Source organism: Apostichopus japonicus, chromosome 16 (genome assembly GCF_037975245.1).
Source record: "Apostichopus japonicus isolate 1M-3 chromosome 16, ASM3797524v1, whole genome shotgun sequence".
NCBI lineage: Eukaryota > Metazoa > Echinodermata > Holothuroidea > Aspidochirotida > Stichopodidae > Apostichopus > Apostichopus japonicus.
In genome coordinates this window covers 367,774-387,851 of record NC_092576.1, presented here as the reverse complement: position 1 = coordinate 387,851, position 20,078 = coordinate 367,774, and the positions used below count along the sequence as shown (strand labels likewise).

The window sequence follows — 20,078 nt, the reverse complement described above, 5'->3', positions numbered from 1 at the left end:
AACACAGAGCTGCCCCGGCGACTATAGGCCCAATTTCTAAAGTCCCAACAACCAATGCAAATTACTGTCAAAAGGAATTGGGGCGACAATAGGCCAGCTGTTTAGCTTGACATTTATTTATTAATAGCCTGTATCGTGTTATAAATATACGGCAAACTGCACAGATATATGGAGTATCCCCGAATTTCCCCGTGGAAATGTCTGCATGGTTGTTAGTAAAATAATAACTGTTTCTTATGTGGGGGTGAGAGGATATGAATGGAGTCGTAGGATAGGCCTATATGAAGTTTCGTGAAAGTTTAATAAGGCAAGACTAACTAATACAGTCAAAATAGCAAATGATCCTGAGGTAATGAACAGATAAGGAGCGGCGCCCAACCTATAAATACCAACACCTGATTAAGGGGTGCAGACAATTATCTATAAGATCTACATAGGTCTAACCATGGGCGCGTATGAGACGGGGTGAAGGTTTGCAACCCATCGATCAGAAGGTACCCTTTTCTTCAGACCAGCCGCTCTTTTTCGAGCATGCTAGCTTGTGTTGCGTCAGACCAACCCCCCCCCCCCTCAACGAAGGTAGTCCCGTACGTTATGTACATAACAAAACAACGGAAAGTATATAAGCTACTGCGATCATTTTCTCGAAACACTGAATCCCTCCCCTTCTGGATTGGCCCATGAAGACGGTTTGACTCACAATCAGTGGCGTAGGAAGGTACTTTTGAGTGGGGGGGCTGAAGACTGATGGCCGGCCTGGGGGAGGGGTTTAAGGGGAGGGGGTGTCCCCCTCCCCTTTGGAATTTTTTGCATTTCCAGGTGGCCTCAGATGCAATTTGGTGCAATATAGCACACTTCAACACCCACTCCATTTTGTAAACTTAATTTTGTATTTTCAACTGGCCCTAGATGCAATTTGGTGCTCCAAATGAGATTTTTTTCTCATTTGGAAATGAAAAAGGGGTTTTCTGACCTGCGAACCGGGGGGGCGGAATGATACTTCCGCCCCTCCACATTTTTCACTGGGGGGCTGGCGCCCCCCCCCCCCCCCAGCCCCCCGGTTCCTACGCCCTTGCTCACAATTCAAACTGATAGAGCCTAAACGTGAGTATTTCTCGAGACACTTGTTTACAAAATATTCTTAGAAGTACAGCTTGAGCTAGCTGGAACAATATTTTTGTCATGATTGTGTACGTTTAAGTGTTTTGTGCTTTTTCGCACGGCCAGCATACATTTATCCCCACAACGGATGATAACAATGCCTGGCCCTTAAACGTCGACCATAGCTGAAACATTTTTTTCATTGTGACTTCTATAGAATTTTCTACAATGATGTACTCATTCGTACTAGAAATAAAAGTTACGTTTGCAGCCAGGCCGCGCCGAGAGAATAATGGCAGACTATACGTCTCAGAAGTGTTCTTACTTCTCATTGGTTAAAAACAAATTTCCTAAAACACTACTTTACATTAATTCACTGAATACAGCCTTTCAAGAATGTGGATGTGGTAATAAATATTGGTAAAAATGTAAAAGATTCAAAGTTGGTATTCCAGAAAATGGGTGCATATCTGAAAAATTAGAAAGAACCCCACATAATATCAAATGAAAGATTCAAACTTTAAGCCAATGACAAGTTTTCTTTCACAAAGGGTGGTTCGTTCGCGCTTGGCGCTTGGCGCTAACACAATGCCTTAGACCTACGTACGTACAGTACAGTATACAGTATACTGTCATCACTGCACTGCTTGGCGACCAGTCCTAGTATTTCTTAGTTTGTTCCCGCAGAAGCGCTTCGCCGTCACATTTGACGAGACTTGACACGACTGGACTTCACCTTCAACGGCCGCTTGTATTTTTATATGAATCTAAAGCAACATGTCACAAGTGTAAGTTGACGTTAAGCCCTTGAAAGAGTTGTTTGGTTTATAAAAGTACAGATTAAATAACTGTTATGCCTAGGCTTTACTAGCCTAACTGTTCTGCTACTTATTCGCCTATATAAGATTAGAAGACTTTATAACTAAGCCTAGGCTATGTCTTACAAGTAACAGCCACTAGTACAATGCAGGGCCTACACTGTGGCCTACCATTGTATCAAAGTTTATAAGCCTAGCTAGCGCAGGCCAAGACTGAACTATTAAAACTGAGTGTGCATTAATGCTGTGAGGTTTGTCCAGTACTTATGCCAAGCCATCCTAATAAAGCCTAGCCAAGGTTTTGTTAGATTAGGCCTTATGGCATCCTTGCAGATGCAAAGTTGTTCAATATGTAACACTTTCAGGACCATTACTTTCAAAAAGTTGTTACATCACATAAGATTCTCACATAGTATTGAACCCAACTTCTCCATAAGATGTGGAATAGATGGTTGTGAAAGAAAATATCGGGTGTTCAGCACGTTTTATTCCCATCTGCGGAAATTTCATAAAAGAGTGTTCGATGTTAACATAAGGCATGACAGTAACTCTGGTGGGCATGAGGATACTGAAGTAGGCACAAGTCTAGTGACGGAAAACATTGGTTTAGAAGTTGATGATGTGACTCATAATTCGCATAAAAATAGTCTTGCAGAATCAACTGGAATAAGTGCTATCGATGCTGCTGCTCTGGGTGATGGATCACACATCAGAGAAATCGGTGAAAGATCCACGGAAAGAGACTTTGCTCTTTTCATCTTAGGCATGAAAGAGAAGCATAAACTACCACTTACTGTTACAAATAGCATAATATTAGAGCTATCTGAACTCATCTATAACAGTTCAAGGGATGATAGCACAGAGATCAAAGAAAAACTTTCAGCTTCTGGTTTCACAGTGGCTAAAAATCCTGATATCTTTAACTTTATCGATGAAAAGTTTGAAAAGAAAAATAACATCTTTGAAAAGTTGGCCTCAGACTATAAACAGACAGCTTTTTATAAGGAGCATTTTGGTTTAGTTGAGCCAGTTGAACATGTGCTAGGTTCCACCTGTGGGAAAGATGATACATTCATTTATGTACCATTGCTTGATACTCTAAAAAGTCTTTTAAGTCATGATGATATTTTAGCAGAAGTTCTGAAGTCCCGTTCTAGACATGGGGACAAGCGATATGAGGATTACTGTGATGGTGAAGCATTTCAAAATCATCCCCTATTCTCTTTGGAGCCACATGCACTCCAAGTTCATTTTTATTATGATGATTTTGGTGTGGTGAACCCACTTAGAAATAAAGCTAACAGCTACAAAGTTGCTGCATTTTATTTTGTTCTTGGAAATTTATCCCCAAAGTTTCGGTCAAAATTGTCATCAATTCAGCTTGTTTGCCTCTGCTGTACAAGATTAATAAAACAGTATGGCTTTGGGAAAGTGCTCAAACCGCTTCTTGAGGATGTTAAAGTCTTAGAAAGTAAGGGGGTGACAATAACAACTTTAAACCAGGAGGAGTTTACATTCAAGGGTTGCATTAGTTTGGTTTCCATGGATAACTTGGCAGCACATCAGTTAGGAGGCTTTCAGCAACATTTTCATGCTGGTAGAATATGTAGATTTTGCATGGCAAGTAGTAATGACATTCAAGATCATTTTGATTCATCCAGTTTAATCGAAAGAACAAGTGTTGGTCACAAACATCAGGTGCAGTTAGTTATGGAAAATCAAGGTCTTAGGCATGTTTATGGAGTAGCTTCTAAATCTGTTTTGTCAGATTTGCAATACTTTGATGTAATCAGTTGTCTACCACCTGATCCAGCTCATGATTTGCTCGAAGGACTTGTTCCAGAATTAATGACGAAGGTTGTGACAACATTTATTCAGGATGGCTTTTTCACTTTGGAATCTTTTAACAGTGCTTTGAAACTTTTTCCCTTTGGAAAAAGTGATCAGAAAAGCAAACCAACTTGCAATACCACTGCTAACCTGGGAAGTTTCAAAATCAAACAAACAGCATCTCAAACATGGTGCCTGATGAGATTATTGCCTTTAATCATAGGAAGCTCAATTCCAGAGGGAAATGAATACTGGGAACTATTTTTGTCACTTATGGATATTTGTGAAATTACATTTGCTCCCTCTATACCATGTGAAATGGTTGCATACTTGGAATATTTGGTGCATGGATTTCTGGTTGCTCTGAAAGAGCTCTTTCCTGAAGATAGAATTAAACCCAAAAGTCATTACTTATTGCATTACCCTCGTTCAATATTGAAATATGGACCTCTTGTTCACTGCTGGACAATGAGGTTTGAAGCTAAACATGCATATTTCAAAGAAATTGCCAATAGGCAGAAAAACAGGCGGAATTTGTGTAAGACATTGGCAAGGCGTCATCAATTACTTATGTGCTATTATGGAGCTGGTCAGAATTTTTTGGATGACAAAATGACATCCAACTCAGGAGGGGACATTCAAAAGTTACATCAGTTTTGTGATGGGATTCAGAGAGCTTTGAAAAGTCAATTTCCAAGCATTGAAGAAGTGCATACATTAGCTTTTGTTGAATTACACAGTTCATTGTATGCAAAAGGTTGTTGCATGGTTCTAGAGGCAAGAGAAAATAGGTTGCATGAATTTGGCAAAATAGATGCAATCTTTATCAAAGGTGGTAAAGTGTATTTTGTTTTGATGGTTTTGCGCACTATTGGTTACAGTCAACATTTCCATAGCTATGTATTGTGTTTTCAACAAAAATGGGTCATATTTGCTTATGAAGATTTTGCTTGTCATTTACCCTTATCAATTTGCACAAATCAAAATCAGAGAATGGTAACACTTAAGTACTTTGTTTAGAGAAACATTAATACTTAAAATAGAGCATCTCATTCCTTATCATTGTTACTTTGAACTTCAAAGGTTAGAAGAAACAACTTTTTAGTTTCTATATATTTGTGTCTTCAGTGAAGCACTTAAACGGTACCATGTAACTTATGGATCCAGAAAAAGGGTTTTCTTATGTAGTGCAAGTGATGTAGAACCAGAAATCAAATCTCAATTTGGGATAAAGAAATTTCGGCTTCAGGTCTTTGATAAAGACTTTGACGACTGGGTGGACATTGACGGTGATATAGAAGAAGAGCAGATGGAAGATAAAGCAGTTAAACTGAATGTGATTGGTGAAAGAGATGAAGGTAAGTATAAATGCTTCTTGTACACGATTGCAAAAAGATTGTTGTCCAGAAAAATTTGCCTATCAGCAGCATGTTTATTACCATTTCATGAAGGAGCCTTATTGGCATAATATGATGTGTGAACCCCATTTGGAACTTATTGGTACTTGGGTAGTTCCAAGGATAATATATGCACATAAAACATTCTTGTATGAATGTATGTACATTGTCATAACCTCTCCTCATGGCTTTCCCCCTACAGTAGTGGAAAGTTTTGGGATATTTGACAGGAGGAAGTCACTATAGTATTCATATTTGAAATTTCAGGGAAGCTTTAAGATAAGAAATTATCACAGTCTGAAGGTATTCTGCAAGGGACAAATTGGTATGCCAAAGTTGAATACTACTTCAAATTTTCATTGTAACAGTTTACAGTTTGCAATATCAATCAAAAAGCATTACTGTCTAATGAAAGTGCTAATCAATATCAAATTGGTTAGCAGTTGAAGATTTAATAGTAAGTAGCAAATTGCAATGCAAATCCAGTTATTTTGTTTCTTGTACTTATGAGCAACACATATTTAATCTTTACATCCTGGGGTTTTGCAAATTAGAAAAATAATTTATAATACATATTTTGGACACTCCTTTCCTTTGTCAGTTGCATGCCTCAGTGCCAGTTCATTTACAAGCTCTTCAAGTTCAGATGACACCATTATATTGGCTGGAAATGAAAGAGATGTACCTTGTACCAGTGATGTTTCAGACAGGTAAGACATGTAACATTTCATGTTTGAATTATTATCCTACCTTGACAGAAGCAAAAAAGAGCTTATTTAAGGGAATAAGCAGTTGCCCCAAACTAATTTGCAATATCAGCTAAACCTTGCAAATTTCTGGTGCTGACCTTACAATTATATTTTATGGCATTTTAGAACATAAATATTGCATATAAAAGACAAATCTAAGAGTTATGGTGCATGAATTCAACAATTCAGTAACAAAAACATTGTCACATGAGTAGGAAGAGCCATAATAGAAATATTATACTACAGTATACTAATTCAAATCAGGGTGACTGCATTTTCTCTTTAAGCTATCACTACAATATATTAGGGTATGGGGGGTGGGGGGTTGGTGGAACTTGGTTGGTTAACAGTAAGTCCCACACATTCCCTAAAGAAGTTCAGTACAAAGCCCCTTATTTGAAGAGGCCATTTAATATGAAGTCACATTTTGCTAAGTACTGACATGCATGTTCAACAACTTACAGCTGAAGTAGTGAAAATCAAGCTGTTCAACCTGTGTCAAAGTATAATCTGTATTGTTCATGTAAAATTTGTTTAGGGTCACTTTATTGAAAGTGCTAATTCTATACATTTTGCTAATAAAGTTTTGTTTACCCTTTTTGCATGCTTGATAGTTTTCATGAAGAAGAAAAGTTCTTGCCATGGCCAAACAAGTTTGAGCTGCATCAAGATGATGTTAGGAGAGACATCTTGGTAGAACTATTAAAAGGGGGACCTGTCAGCAACAGAATTAAATCTGCTGTAATCCAAGCTACATTTGACAAAATGTGTTTGTTTACTGTGTAAGTACCTTTCCCTATTTGAATATTAATATTTTGTCTTTTCAATCACTAATGCTAAACCAGTGTAAATTTTTGCCTTCAAATGTCATACGCATGCATAATGCACAAGTCTTTGGAATCTTGACTTTTCAACATCTCAGAATTACTAGCTTTGAAATATGTCAATGTGTAAGTATGCCATCTTTGAAATTGTGGTGTTATTTAACCTGGAACAATAACACCTTTGGAAGCCTGTATTTTCGCATTTGATTTTTTGCATATAAAGACGTCATGTGTCAATAACCTACAGATTTTAATATTGTGGAACCTTGGAATGATGTGGTTACAACTTTGTTAAAGTTCTGTTGATATTTTAACTTCAGATGGGGATATCCACATTACCAAAACAAACAAGCTCAGACAGCGACCTCAAATATAAAATCATAGCCTTTTAGCTGACTCAGCCTGTCTGGGGGGAATGGGGGTGCTAGGTAAGGTACTTAGTACAAGCAGGACTTGATGGTTAGTGGGTAAATGGGTGAACTTTTCACTGTTATTATTAAGTTGCAAAATAAGTTGTTGATATTATTTTAAAAATGTAATTTTTGGTGTTTGTGTGTGTAAGGTTTATTTCAATCCCAGATCAACATCAGACTAAAACAAGGAATTAAGAATTACATAGTAAAAACAAAACAATTTAGACAATATATCTTCAAGAATGATACAAGAGACCACTATAGAGATGGTCCGCAGTATCCCGTAACATAAGAAATTTCTATTATGGGAGATCATTGGGCCTGTATGAGTCTCACCCAACCAAGCCCTGTCCTGCTGATATGAAGGTTAAAAACTGGAGCTTTTGGAGCCCCAGACAGTACCATCTTTTCCTTTCACTCCACATTTTAAAAAGGCTCCCCCAATATACTAAATCCCCCCCAAAAGAGTTGGTTAAGTGGGTAATTGCCCCCCCCCCTCCTAAATTTTACAGCTGGCACTAACCCTGTATGTGAATCAACTATAAAGTGATATTCTTTTTTGTAGGTATCCTACTACAGATCAATACAATACAGCAGCTAAAGCAGTCATAAAGTCCTTTCCAAACTTGGCAATCAAATTACCATTCTGTGAGCCTTATGTAAGTATATGATTAAGCTCTTCATTTATTATCTAGAAGGTGGGCGTATATGTACATATAAAAAGCACCTGACTAGATTGTGTAATTTCGACTACTTTGTACAAAACTACCACTACTAATGGTATCAGTCAAATTGGTGCTTTTCAGGTAGACAGGAGACTATTTTCACTGTATTTGCTTAATTGTCAAAAGCCATTTTTATATCCAGTAGCTGGTGCTAGTGAAGAACTATGTACAGCTGGATCTTTTTAATAAAGACATCAAATGATGGGGCATTCAAAACTAGATTGTTTCTCCTGCCATTTCAAGGGCAAAATCTTACATCCACTATAGATTAATTTTGCTGTTGGTTTGTAAAAGTACTTTTCAGTTTGAGGGAACTTAACTGGGTGGATGCAAGGGTTGAACTGCTGCAGCACAGGGTGGGTGGGGGAGGGGGGGATATTGTAGTCTGGGGTCTTGTATACATGCAGATGTTTGCACATTAGCCCCCTCCTGTGACATATATGTATACATACATATTCATATAATTTACTGGCCTACCTGAGAAGATGCATGAACCAGTACACATTGTGCATGCATCTGACATGAATGTCCAGATGTGCATGCTTGTAAGATCAAGGTGTCTACTCTTTAAAATGGGTGAGGTGACATGATGAAACATGTGCATAAATTACATTGTGAGGTTGCCGAGTTTTATACCTAACAATAGTGTTGAAGTTTAATTTGAATTGTTCAGCTGTTTTTAAGACCTTGTAACAAAATTACAATATACTTTGTGTTCAAGTGTTCATCACAATTTCATAGCTCTTTAAATTACAAGTCCAGACTGAAGAAAGGTATTTTAACAGAATATGTAACATTGATATCAGATTATCTCATCATACTGCAGCTTCCATTCATTTTTGCATCTTGGTTTTGTAGGATGCATTGAAAAATGCACTCAAAGATAAGTTCAGAAATGAGAGGAGACACATGACGAGGGATGTAGTTGTGAAGAAGAGGAAGACATCTACACATGCAACAACTGACGAGGGAGAACGAAAAGACGGAGCTGATTGGACTCTACCTGAGGGTGAAACAGAGGAGACTATCAAACTGCACATTAAGGAACTACAAAAGGAATCAACAAAGAAAAAACAAGACAAGAACAAAATTAAGTCATTAATGGCACTGACATTTGGAGAGAGAAGGAGACTTGTACTTGAGGAGAAACCACCAATAGCAGAAATCAGAGGCAAATTTCCTACTCTATTTTGTGCAGAACAGGTAATTTCAAACATATGATTCCTAATTATTAAGACTTATGATTATAATGTTCTACACTGGAAATTGTTGGTTTGACGAAATCATAAGCCAATGTTAAGGCTTGTGTATGTAAGGGTGAATGAACTTGTGTTCATGCTGCATAGCTTGCTCTCAGGATTTCTCAGGAAGGGAAGCTTCCTTGAATCATAGCTGATATTCATGAAACACAGTGCAATAAGTGTTAAAATTGTCAGTTACTGGCTTCTTAAAAATCCCTTAGAATGTTGATTGCATTTGGTTAGTAGATGATTCCTACCTTTTTTAGTTCAAGAATCATTTGAGGTAGACAAAGTTCAAGGAAAAGGGTCATGAGTGCATTTTGCCACAAATTAACATGCCAAGTGAGCTTATCATAGCTGTTTTATTTACCATGGAAGAAACACATTGTTAGCTTTGACAGGGATTTTCAAAAAAGTAGGTGAATCTAAATACCATGGATGATATGTAAGAGTATTTGAATGTTTAGAATTTCTACTAAAATAGAGGTTTGACTGAAGAAAATCATGAATAACTGCCAAAACAAGATTCTTTTACTGACTTAATGATCTAACACGAATACTTGGCTGAAAGTTCCTGTTTGAAAGTTATTTATTAATACAATGTCATTATCATCCTTTTTATTACCTTAATTCATAGATCATAGAAGATTTTTCAGCCATCATCAGTTGGGATGCAGTGTCGGAGATGTTCTACAAAAGTCTTGATGACATTGCAGCAAAGATCATCACCTACAACACAAATCACTCAAAGGGCACTCTTCGATTCCTTGTTGAATACAACAACTTTATTCAGCAATTGACAGAAAAAGACAAAAGGGGTAAGTTAACATCTCAAAGTGCTGAGTTAATTACCAAAAATAATAAAAAAGTTTACTATTATGTAGACTAGGAGATATGTCTTAACAGTTTCAGTTGAGACAAGCATTTTGTCAGCTTCTTAAAATATAAATTAGTTAAACTGATGGCAGATGTTTGAAAACTTAAAAAAAAATCCAAGGTCTTTCAAGATAATGAAGAAAAATGTGGCCAATCCTGTTTCATATATACAGGATAATCTGAGCAAGGAGACAAGTTGTGACCATATGAGGCAAAGTAGCAACAGTGTCGTCATTGGATGAATTAGATGGTTTACTGAATCCTGCAATAAAACATTAATTAAGGAACACTTCAATGTAGTTATTTTTAAGAGTGCAGAGATAAAACTGCATTGATACACTACATCAACTTACTAAATCATTATGTTATTTTCAGGAAATCAGCATGAAATTTTTTACTGTTGTGTTACATTTTACATTCATTTACACTGAATGAAGACAATAACTTCAGTGTTTATTTCTGCTACAGATGCTACATGGACTGCAGCTCTCTGGATACTACCTGGCTTCCTGAAAGAAGATCGCAACTTTCTGTTTATAAACAGTGATGATGATGTAAGCTTCCCATTTTAATAACCCTTTCATTAGTTGGTGTATTATTTGTAAACTTGCAAAAGATGTAAAGAGTAATATGTCGATAACCCTTCTAAGGCCAAAGAAATCTATGCAATGCTGATCGGGGTGTGTGTGAGGCCTCGGTTTGTAAACACTATACCTCAAGAAGTGAAAGATGGTTTGCACTTCAAGAGTAATATGTAGATAGCCCTGGTGAGCAGATGATCCCTATTTTTTCTTTGAATTAAAAGATAACACAAGGTAACCCTTGGTGAGTAGGTGGTTCTTCCTGTTTTTGATTGTGGTCAGAGGTCATTTGAGATCAACAAACATGAAAACCTGAACCCTTTAATTACCACCACATATCATGAATTGAATTTAGGTAGCATTTGGTAAGTAGCAAATCCCGAATGTTTTGTATGGAGGTCACAGTTCACTTGTCTTCAATTAGAGCCAAGTCTTAATAAAGTTGATCGCTGAAGAAATGATAGTTGGTTTCAAATTCAATCTTCTTATATAGGCACCTATTATTCGATACTCTAAGGCCAATGGCACTTCTGGTGATATCAGGTCAGCACGGTGGAAGTTGGAAAATATGCCATCTAATGTTGCTTCATAATGGCAAGGAATCACTAAGTTATTTGACATTCTGGTTTATATATACCCTGAGTTATAGAAACATTCGCAATATTCATTTATAGCTAGAAATGATGCTTATTCAAATCAGCTCCCAAGTAATATTATCAAATGCAAGTTTAGTGTATGTGATTCTGAAGAAGCTGGATTACCTTTGAAAATGTGTTATCAGGAATTAATCATCCTATTTATTTCATTGTTTGATAGGTTAGCTCGGATGTTGAAATCAGCACACCGGTCATAACATACACTGGGGATCCGCTGGACCCATCAAACATAACAATCATTGCAGAAAACGAAAAATGCAGTACTGCAGCATCTTTCCCTGAGGCAGTTCTAATCCTGCTGGCAACATATTATGTTTTCAACATACAGTATAACGGCAAAGTAAAAGGAACACTGACATTTCTGCAAAATGTTCTGCTGCAATGCAAAGACAAGGGGAAATTGCCTCAAAAGATCATTTCATTAATTGCAAAACTTCAAGCATGATTTATTTCATTTTGTGACTTTTCTTCAAGTTCTATTGTTTTTCTGTTATTTGTTGACCCAGAATTATTGTTAGTTATGTTTTTCAGATTGTTTGCTGGATTTGCATAGTGTTGTTTTCAGGGATTTAGTTTGTTAGCACAATTTTACAAGACAAATAATGTGTAAAATGATAATTTGGGTAATTCTTAATACACTTAAATGATATATAATACTAAACATTACAATATTGGTGAAACAGTGAGATCAGGGGCAACTACAAGTTTGAAGTGCTGTGACATGCCTTGTTATGACGAAGAGCAAAGTTGGGGGCGAAAATTTAGTTGGAACACTAATGCAACTTTATAAAAGGTGTCATATAGTAAAGTCAATAATAAGCTGTTAATACAATTAGAACTGGGTGTAATAAGAAGGCCAAACAGCAATTAGTTGATATTAAGCAAATTATCTAAGCCAGTAAATTTTTTATACATTCAAACCAAGATTGATGAGCATTAAGAATAGCAAATTGTGTACAGTAATATTTTGTGATAAATTGTGGGGTCTACAATAAACATAGAGGGGTATAGTGATTAAGGTTTAACGTTCAGCCTAGTTGAAGCAAGCTTAGTGCAGACTAATTGTATGCTAGTCTTCCTCAGTTAGCCTCGGTTACACTCAACACAGATGGTTAATGGTGATCATTCACAATCATAGGCCTAAACTTAAGCATCACCGTATCTTTGCTCGATTTGATTTTGTTTTTGTCAATTTATACCAAGACCAGGAAGTTGTTATCGATAATCTTTGTAATGCTTGATGCACATATAAATAAAATCATGGAGACAATTGCTGGAACAATTAGATCAGTGACAAGAAAGTTCCATATATTGTGGCTTGTTCTGTCACAACAAAATTTGGTTGGTGGGGTGGGGGTGGTGCACATAAACATGCACCACTCTAATGCAACTTTTTGAGTGTACTGTTGTATTCAAGATAAATCAACATGAAATGTTAAAGCACTAAGAACTGTATAATTAATCATACATTAGAGTTAAGGTATGTTTTAGAGTTATTAATTTACAACTTAGTAACATACAGGTCTTATCATGTAAACCTTTATTGTGTTGATGCAACATTCATGGTCAGTGAGAACTGATGGGTTTGATCATAAACAAAAGCATGTTGATGTACCTGCATTGATTTGCAAAGTTAGTTGTTTACATACAAATTGTTTTTATTAGTAAGTTATTATTGTTTATCCCAATATTCTCCAAGTTTCTCAATTTTTTGCTGAGCCATTTTATAAAAGTGGGAGTTATGGTCTTTTTTACCAATGTTATGCCAAAGTAATGCACTTTTTGAGTGATACCAGATTTTTAAGGTGACAGTGATACAGCATAATCATAACAGACAACCTGAAAGTAATATTTGTGGTCAATAGAGATTTATGTTAATGTTAAAAGATTGGCACACCTTAATTTTACAAATGTATTCATCGATGTAAATGAAAATTGTTACATGGTTTAATACCTGACATGCCTAGTAATGGGTTGTGGCAGTTTCTAATTGTTGAGAAAATGTGATCATACATTAGTAAATGTAACATTTTTTAGTCAAGGTTTTACTAGTATACACATATGTTACCAACTTTAAGTGTTGCTTCACCATATTGTACATTATGCATGAATATTCCTAGATTGATATAAACATGCTATTGCATTGATTATTCATATCACGTTTATGCAGTGTAGTAATCATGTTTGAAGTTTCTAGTTTTCTCCTAATTTAACATTCTTACCCATTATATTAATTCAAGAATCTGCACAATTAAATTGCATTGTGTTATGTAGCCCAATGAAGGTATGCTGTGTTGGCCAAATATGGTCATCTTTGCTTAAAATTCTGAACTGTTTTTATTACCACTCTTGAGGAAATTTTTCTCACTGAGACATTCAGTCATCTTGTGTGCTCAATGTAGAATGTCTGTGAACCATTGGAGGGTAGTGACCTCCAGGAAAGTATTCTTTGAAAACATCTAGCGATTATAGCATGCTATAATTTTGGGCCAATACAGAATACCTTTAATATAATTGTAAATTATGTGCAGCAGCATCAAAGAGGTAGTTGTACATCTTAAGCATAATAGTACCAAAAGATCTAATGGAATAATCCCACACATCAACACAACTAAGTCATAAATTTACACCTATATTGTTTAAAAGTAACCAAATAGTGGGTAAATGTGAGTCTTGCTTAGCAACTCAAATAATGGTAAATTGACACCTAAGTTGTGTTAAAGTAACCAAATAGTGGGTAAATGTAAATCCTGCATAGCAACACAAATATGGGTAAATTCACACCTAAATTGTGTCAAAGTAACCAAATAGTGGGTAAATGTAAATCCTGCATAGCAACACAAATATGGGCAAATTCACACCTAAGTTGTGTTAAAGTAACCAAATAGTGGGTAAATGTAAATCCTGCATAGCAACACAAATATGGGTAAATCGACACCTAAATTGTGTTAAAGTAACCAAATAGTGGGTAAATGTAAATCCTGCATAGCAACACAAATATGGGTAAATTCACACCTAAATTGTGTTAAAGTAACCAAATAGTGGGTAAATGTAAATCCTGCATAGCAACACAAATATGGGTAAATTCACACCTAAATTGTGTTAAAGTAATCAAATAGTGGGTAAATGTAAATCCTGCATAGCAACACAATAAAGGGTAAACTTACAAATAAATTGTGTAAAAGTAACCAAATAGTGGGTAAATGTAAATCCTGCATAGCAACACAATAATGGGTAAATTCACACCTAAATTGTGTAAAAGAAACCAAATAGTGGGTAAATGTAAATCCTGCATAGCGACACAATAAAGGGTAAATGCACATCTAAATGTGGTTATAAATACCCATACTTTGTGTCCACATGCGGGATTTACATTTACCCTATTTTGGGGTAAATAAACCCTTTTAGTTTTTACAGTGTAGGTTGAAGTTTGATTGAGATTCTACTGAGACATTACACGAACGAAGGGATTACTTGAGATTGTATAATTGAGGATTAGCTTCAGTTTTTAAAGTTACCATATGCGATTGAACACCACGAACTTCTGGGAGGGAAAATTATGCCATAATAATCCTGCATGAGAATGCATTACATGGGAGGGCAAGTAATCCCTTCGTTCGTGTAATGTCTCAGTAGAATCTCAATCAAACTTCAACCTATGGTCTCGTTTAATTTAACGATTCTACTTCCCCATTACACTTCACTACGGAACTACTTGAGATTTCAAAGCAGTGTTCAAGCGCATACGAACAGAAAGATTACAAACGAACACAAATTCAAAGTTTGTATCTTTTTTAATTTGCTTGCTGAGCAACAGAAACATTTCTTTTCTTTTTAATCAAGAACTGAGGTAATTTCATTACCACTTGGTACAAAGGATCACATAACATTCTTACTTTCCATACTTTGGAAATAAAAAGAAAAATTCTCATTCATGTGAATAAAATCTATAATAGCATCCTCTTTCAGGAATATTCAAAACATGGTTACATCACTTCTACATCTTGAAGTATGTATATCAACTCATACCTATATATAACCCATCTGTAAAATTATACCACACTTTTTATGTAATGCATATAGTAAAACTGTTTTTACACTTATGCATCCAAAACTGCCATTGCAAAAGTTTTGTTACTGACAATAGGTTTTTTGTAATACTGGGCAAAGGTTCTTTCCGAGGCCCACCCTACTGTACGTAAAATATCCTCTACAGGCAGATTTCTTGAATCTGCAGCGGAGGTAGAGGCTGCCCTGGTACTATGGGCCGCATATTGAACTACATCAACCCCAGCCTCCTCCAAAACAAGTTTAATCCATCGTGATAAAGTATTTCTCGTTACTGGTTTATGTGGTGGAACATAACTAATGAAAAGTTGCGATTCTACTCCTCATAATGAGGATGTGACGTTAATATAATGCTGAAGTACATGATAAACATCAAGATTCATGTCAGCCTGGTATGATGCCAACACAACTCTTAATGGATTGGAACCAGGCCGTGACTGCTTTAATTTATTAGGTAAGAAGAAAACAGCTTCCTTCCCATCCAAATGAAGATTATTGACATCTAATAATTGCAGAGTTTGTAGTCTCTGAGCAGATAACAAAGCAATAAGCATTACTAACTTATGGGTTAATTGCTTTAAAGTCAATGATGATGTAGGATGAAGAGACCGGAGATAGTTCAACACAATAGACACGTCCCAAATTGTCGTGTATCTGGGGGATGGGGTTCTCAATTCGAAAATTCCTTTGAGAAAACGGCTGATGAGAGGATGTGAGCCAATAGTATTTCTTTGTTCATGATCCAATAATGCAGAAAGCGATGACCGTGCAGTGTTAATGGTACTATAACTAAGGCCAGCATTGTAAAGACTCGTTAGAAAGTCAAGCACCTGATTTACAGAGGGATGAAGTGAATCAATTTGTTTCCTTGTTTCCTCTGGAAGTTTCTTCTGGAATGTCAAGGTTTCGGAAGCGTTGCCAGACACCAGGCATGCAACCAACTGAAGGTTGTGATGAAGGGGGTGTAGTTTGCTTCTGTCTTCGGGTAGAAGTAAGACTTCTTTCCCCAGCGGTAAATACCTTGGAATAGCTATGGTCATGTGTAACAGTTTTGTGTACCAGTTCTGAGTTGGCCATAAAGGTACCACAATTACTCCTCTTGCCTGGTCCTTTTGCATTTTTTGCAGTACTCTGGCAATTAGGCTAAAGGGGGGAAAAGCATAAAAGATGTACTTATGCCAATTAAAAGAGAATGCATCAATGAATAAGGCATCTGGGTCTGGTCGCCATGAAACAAAGGGAGCGAGTTGTTTATTTGTACGAGATGCAAATAAATCAATATCAAAGTGACCCCACAGGGAAGAAATTGCATGAAATATTTCTGGATTTAGCATCCATTCTGTGTTACTCTGAAATGTACGGGACAGCATGTCAGCATGGACATTAAGCTTGCCCGGCAAGTAACAACAAGACAACCACACTTTGTTTCATGCAGACCATTCCCATATAGCTTTTGCTATTTTGTTACATTGTGACGAATGAGTACCTCCCATAGCCTTAATGTATGCAACAGCTGACGAGCTGTCAGATAAAATTCTTATATGCGTATGATCGCCCTTTAAGCATAACGTTTTTAGAGCAAAATAGATAGCAAGGAGTTCAAGCACATTTATGTGATATGTTTTCTCAACGGTATTCCACTTTCCTTGTGACCGTGTAGAGAGGGTCGGGCAACAAGCACCCCATCCTACCAGAGAAGCGTCAGTTTCTAATACAATATCTGGGTTAGGCTCTAAGATATGCATGAATGCAAGCGGAAGGGACTCTAACCACCATTTCAGCTCTGTATAGTCCCCCTCAGCCAGTTCTATTTCTGTATCAAAATTTCCCTTGTATTTTTTCAACAGAGAAATCTTAAGTTTTCCCATATCCCTGTAATGAAGGGGTCCATATTTAACTCCTGGGAAAAGAGAGACAAGGATACCAATGATATGTGCCAAGTCCCTGATAGTCTTTTTGTGTTTGCCCTTAAATTTTTGTATCTCATTTAAGGCAGATTCTATCCTTTTGGGTTTTGGCCGAACAGTCATATGTTTGGAATCAAGCACAAATCCAAGGAAAGATAGATTAGTACTTGGTTCTAGTACTGATTTTTCGGGATGAATGATGAAGCCTAATTTCTGAAAAAATTGTACAGCTGTATGCACTGCAGAAACACATGCACTTTTGGTATTAGCCTGGATATAAATATCATCAATGTAGCTCAGGCAAGAAATACCCAATTTCCTGAGCTCAGCCAGAATAGGTTTGAGTAGTTTAGTAAAAATGCGAGGTGCTGAGGCCAACCCATTTGGTAGGCAAGTATACTGATGAAGTTTGTCTTTGAACGCAAGTCTCAAAAATTTTCGACTTCAAGAACTAATAGGTACTGAATAATAGGCGTCCTTCAGGTCAATTGAAGCCATGAAACACTGCGGCTCTACTAGCCGTAATGCAGCCTGCAAAGTGTCCATTTTAAAATGGTAATATTTGACACTTTCATTTAGGTTCCTTAAATTCAATATCATTCTGAAAGAACCATCTGGCTTAGGCCTGAGAAACACTGATGAACTAAATTCCCCTTGGGAATGGGACGTTTCTTCCAAAACATTCTTTTCCCAAAGCTTAGATATTTCATTACCTAAAAGAAGCTCTTCAGTTAAATTAGAGCATATATATTTTGTTTTGGATCTACTATACTGAATTGGCTTTTCTTCATCAAATTCGATGTCATAGCCATGAACACAACTTAGTATAACCGAGTCAGTTGTAATTTCTTGCCACTGCTGTAGAAAATGTTTCAAACGGCCGCCAATGGGTAATTGCTTTGTTTTACAAGGCTGTAAAGAGTGTACACTAACAGAATCGACACATACCTTACCTCTTGTTAATTCCTCACGCTTTTCTGAGGATTTCTCGGCAGTTGATTTGTGTACTGCCGGTGACGCTGGCCTAAAAAAGGCTGGTAGCGTCTGTTGCCTCCTCTGTATGGGCCACGATAATTGATTTTACCTCTAAAACCTCCACCTCTAGCTCTCCCCCTAGTGGGAGTTAAGCAACACTTGCTCATTCTATTTGCATCGGTTATGTCACGCACTTGCTGCGATATGTCATCCCCAAATAACAGAGTAGACATAGGCACTGAGTTTGAACAAAGATTTTTATACTCTGCCTTAAGTTCCGGCTTGAAAAGATCCCGCCGAAAATGGTTCAAGTCTATGTTAGATGAACCAAGAAAGGCCAAGGCATCTGTCAACTTCAACAGGATATTCTCCTTATCCTGACCAGCCTTGCCAGTCAATACATCATTAATTAGATAAGTCAGAGCAATCATAGCTTTAACGTTCCCTGACTGTATCTTTTGTAATCTCAAATCTTTGGTTCTAGCTTGCAGCTGAATATTGTCCCAGATCAATTTGTTGACCTGAGATGTCTGCAATAGTTCCATATTGCTTGGATGTTGATATTTTTCCATCTTTTCTTTCAGTTTTTGTGGTGCCAATTTTTTGGAACAAATATTTTTGACCAAATTTGCAACCTTTTCTAGTACCGCAGTACCGACTTTATTGCCCAAATCAAGGCTAGAAACAATGTTACTAAAAGCAGTTTGTTCCTCCGTAGAGATTTTTACAGTTTGCTTTTCAAGTTCTGAAGAACTTTCAAGAAGAGAGATGAGATCATCATTCTCATTAGCAGTATCATCTGGTGAGTTCAATAAGTCTAGAAGCTCATCATCATAGTCCAAAGATATCCCCTCCTGATTGTGAGGGGGAAGAGAACAAGCCTCAGAAAGAGGTCGATCTTCAGCAGAGGTTGCTACCTCATTTTTAGCTTTTTCTTCATTGCCAGGAATAACTTTCTGGCACAACAATTTAATCTGTGCCTGCATTTGAGCAAGCATATCTTTTACATCGCTTTGGGCGATTTGTGTACCAGAACTTCCTTCTCCCGAAGGCGAAGGTAAGTCAGGTCCTGCCTGGAACTCTAAGTCCATCACAGTTAAAATTTAAACCCCGAAGCAAAATGCCAATTGGGTAGTTATAACGTAATTAGCAACTACTGCTAATATTAAGCTAAGCAGAACGCAGATAGACAGCAAAATACTGCTACTGCAAAGCTTAAACAAGTTAAAGCATAAAGCCAGCAAAATACTGCTCATGCAACATGTGTGCCGCCTGTAAGTGTAACGTATGCCTACAACAATAATGTAGGTTCTAAAGGCTAGTATTATTATTAAGCCATGTATCGTACAGCAAACATCAAGTGCTCGCAACAACACCAGAAACAAACCAACTTACGTGCTAGAGGCTTCGTTTGCAAGTGACAAGAAATCGAAATGACCCGACAGCATTGTTTAAATGATCAAACATTCTGAAACAAACAATGCGTATACTCCGCAACCCATCTTAACGTATCTTGCCAGGCGATCAAAATATACTAGCACACTAAATGAATACATACACCATACTTACGTCCTAACGACCATTCTAACCCACTCAGTGTCATGAAGCCCTAACTACGACAATGCTAATTGTACTAATTGTTTTGTTTTTTTGAGTTTTTGCTAGTGCAAGGGCCTCACCTTGAAAGAAATATGAATGAAAGAAAAATTTGTGAGTATGGATCTCTCTAGCCCTACCCCAGCCGAATGATAATTTACTAGCGTAAATAAATGTATAAGTTCTACAGAATGATCAACTTGAACGAAGGCCTTGTAGCCTAGGTACAATTTTAGTACACAAGATAAATTTCCGCGACGTGACAATTGCTCACAGATTGCTCACAAAATTAAATAAAATGACGAGCGCCATCTAATTTAC

General features: G+C 36.9%; 3 protein-coding genes across 4 annotated transcripts in view; 1 reads left to right on the top strand and 2 right to left on the bottom strand.

The window, feature by feature from the left end:
• Window positions 1-20,078, bottom strand: part of LOC139983340 (alpha-2,8-sialyltransferase 8B-like) — a 217,621-nt gene that overhangs the window by 50,975 nt on the left and 146,568 nt on the right. The window lies entirely within an intron of this gene.
• Window positions 1,043-13,370, top strand: LOC139983334 (sterile alpha motif domain-containing protein 3-like). The gene is made up of 9 exons (XM_071996848.1): window positions 1,043-1,889; window positions 4,878-5,107; window positions 5,748-5,856; window positions 6,510-6,677; window positions 7,698-7,791; window positions 8,716-9,060; window positions 9,736-9,916; window positions 10,443-10,528; window positions 11,372-13,370. The coding sequence occupies exons 1-9, from the start codon at window positions 1,879-1,881 to the stop codon at window positions 11,654-11,656; spliced, it is 1,509 nt and encodes a 502-aa protein (XP_071852949.1). The 5' UTR covers window positions 1,043-1,878; the 3' UTR covers window positions 11,657-13,370.
• Window positions 16,162-19,613, bottom strand: LOC139983338 (uncharacterized). Of its 2 annotated transcripts, none has more exons than XM_071996855.1 (2): window positions 18,135-19,613; window positions 16,162-16,422 (listed from the first exon to the last, which is right to left on the bottom strand). In XM_071996855.1, exon 1 carries the CDS (start codon window positions 19,250-19,252, stop codon window positions 18,146-18,148), a length of 1,107 nt encoding a protein of 368 aa, XP_071852956.1. In that variant the 5' UTR covers window positions 19,253-19,613; the 3' UTR covers window positions 16,162-16,422; window positions 18,135-18,145. The 2 variants fall into 2 exon arrangements, with proteins under 2 accessions (XP_071852956.1, XP_071852957.1); XM_071996856.1 differs by having other exon boundaries at window positions 18,140-19,613.

Coding starts and splice junctions, on each gene's coding strand:
- LOC139983338 (XM_071996855.1), bottom strand. CDS start 19,252: ATGGACTTAGAGTTCCAGGCAGGACCTGACTTACCTTCGCCTTCGGGA.
- LOC139983334 (XM_071996848.1), top strand. Junction 5,108..5,747: donor GATTGGTGAAAGAGATGAAG/GTAAGTATAAAT, acceptor TTCCTTTGTCAG/TTGCATGCCTCAGTGCCAGT. Junction 9,917..10,442: donor GACAGAAAAAGACAAAAGGG/GTAAGTTAACAT, acceptor TTTCTGCTACAG/ATGCTACATGGACTGCAGCT.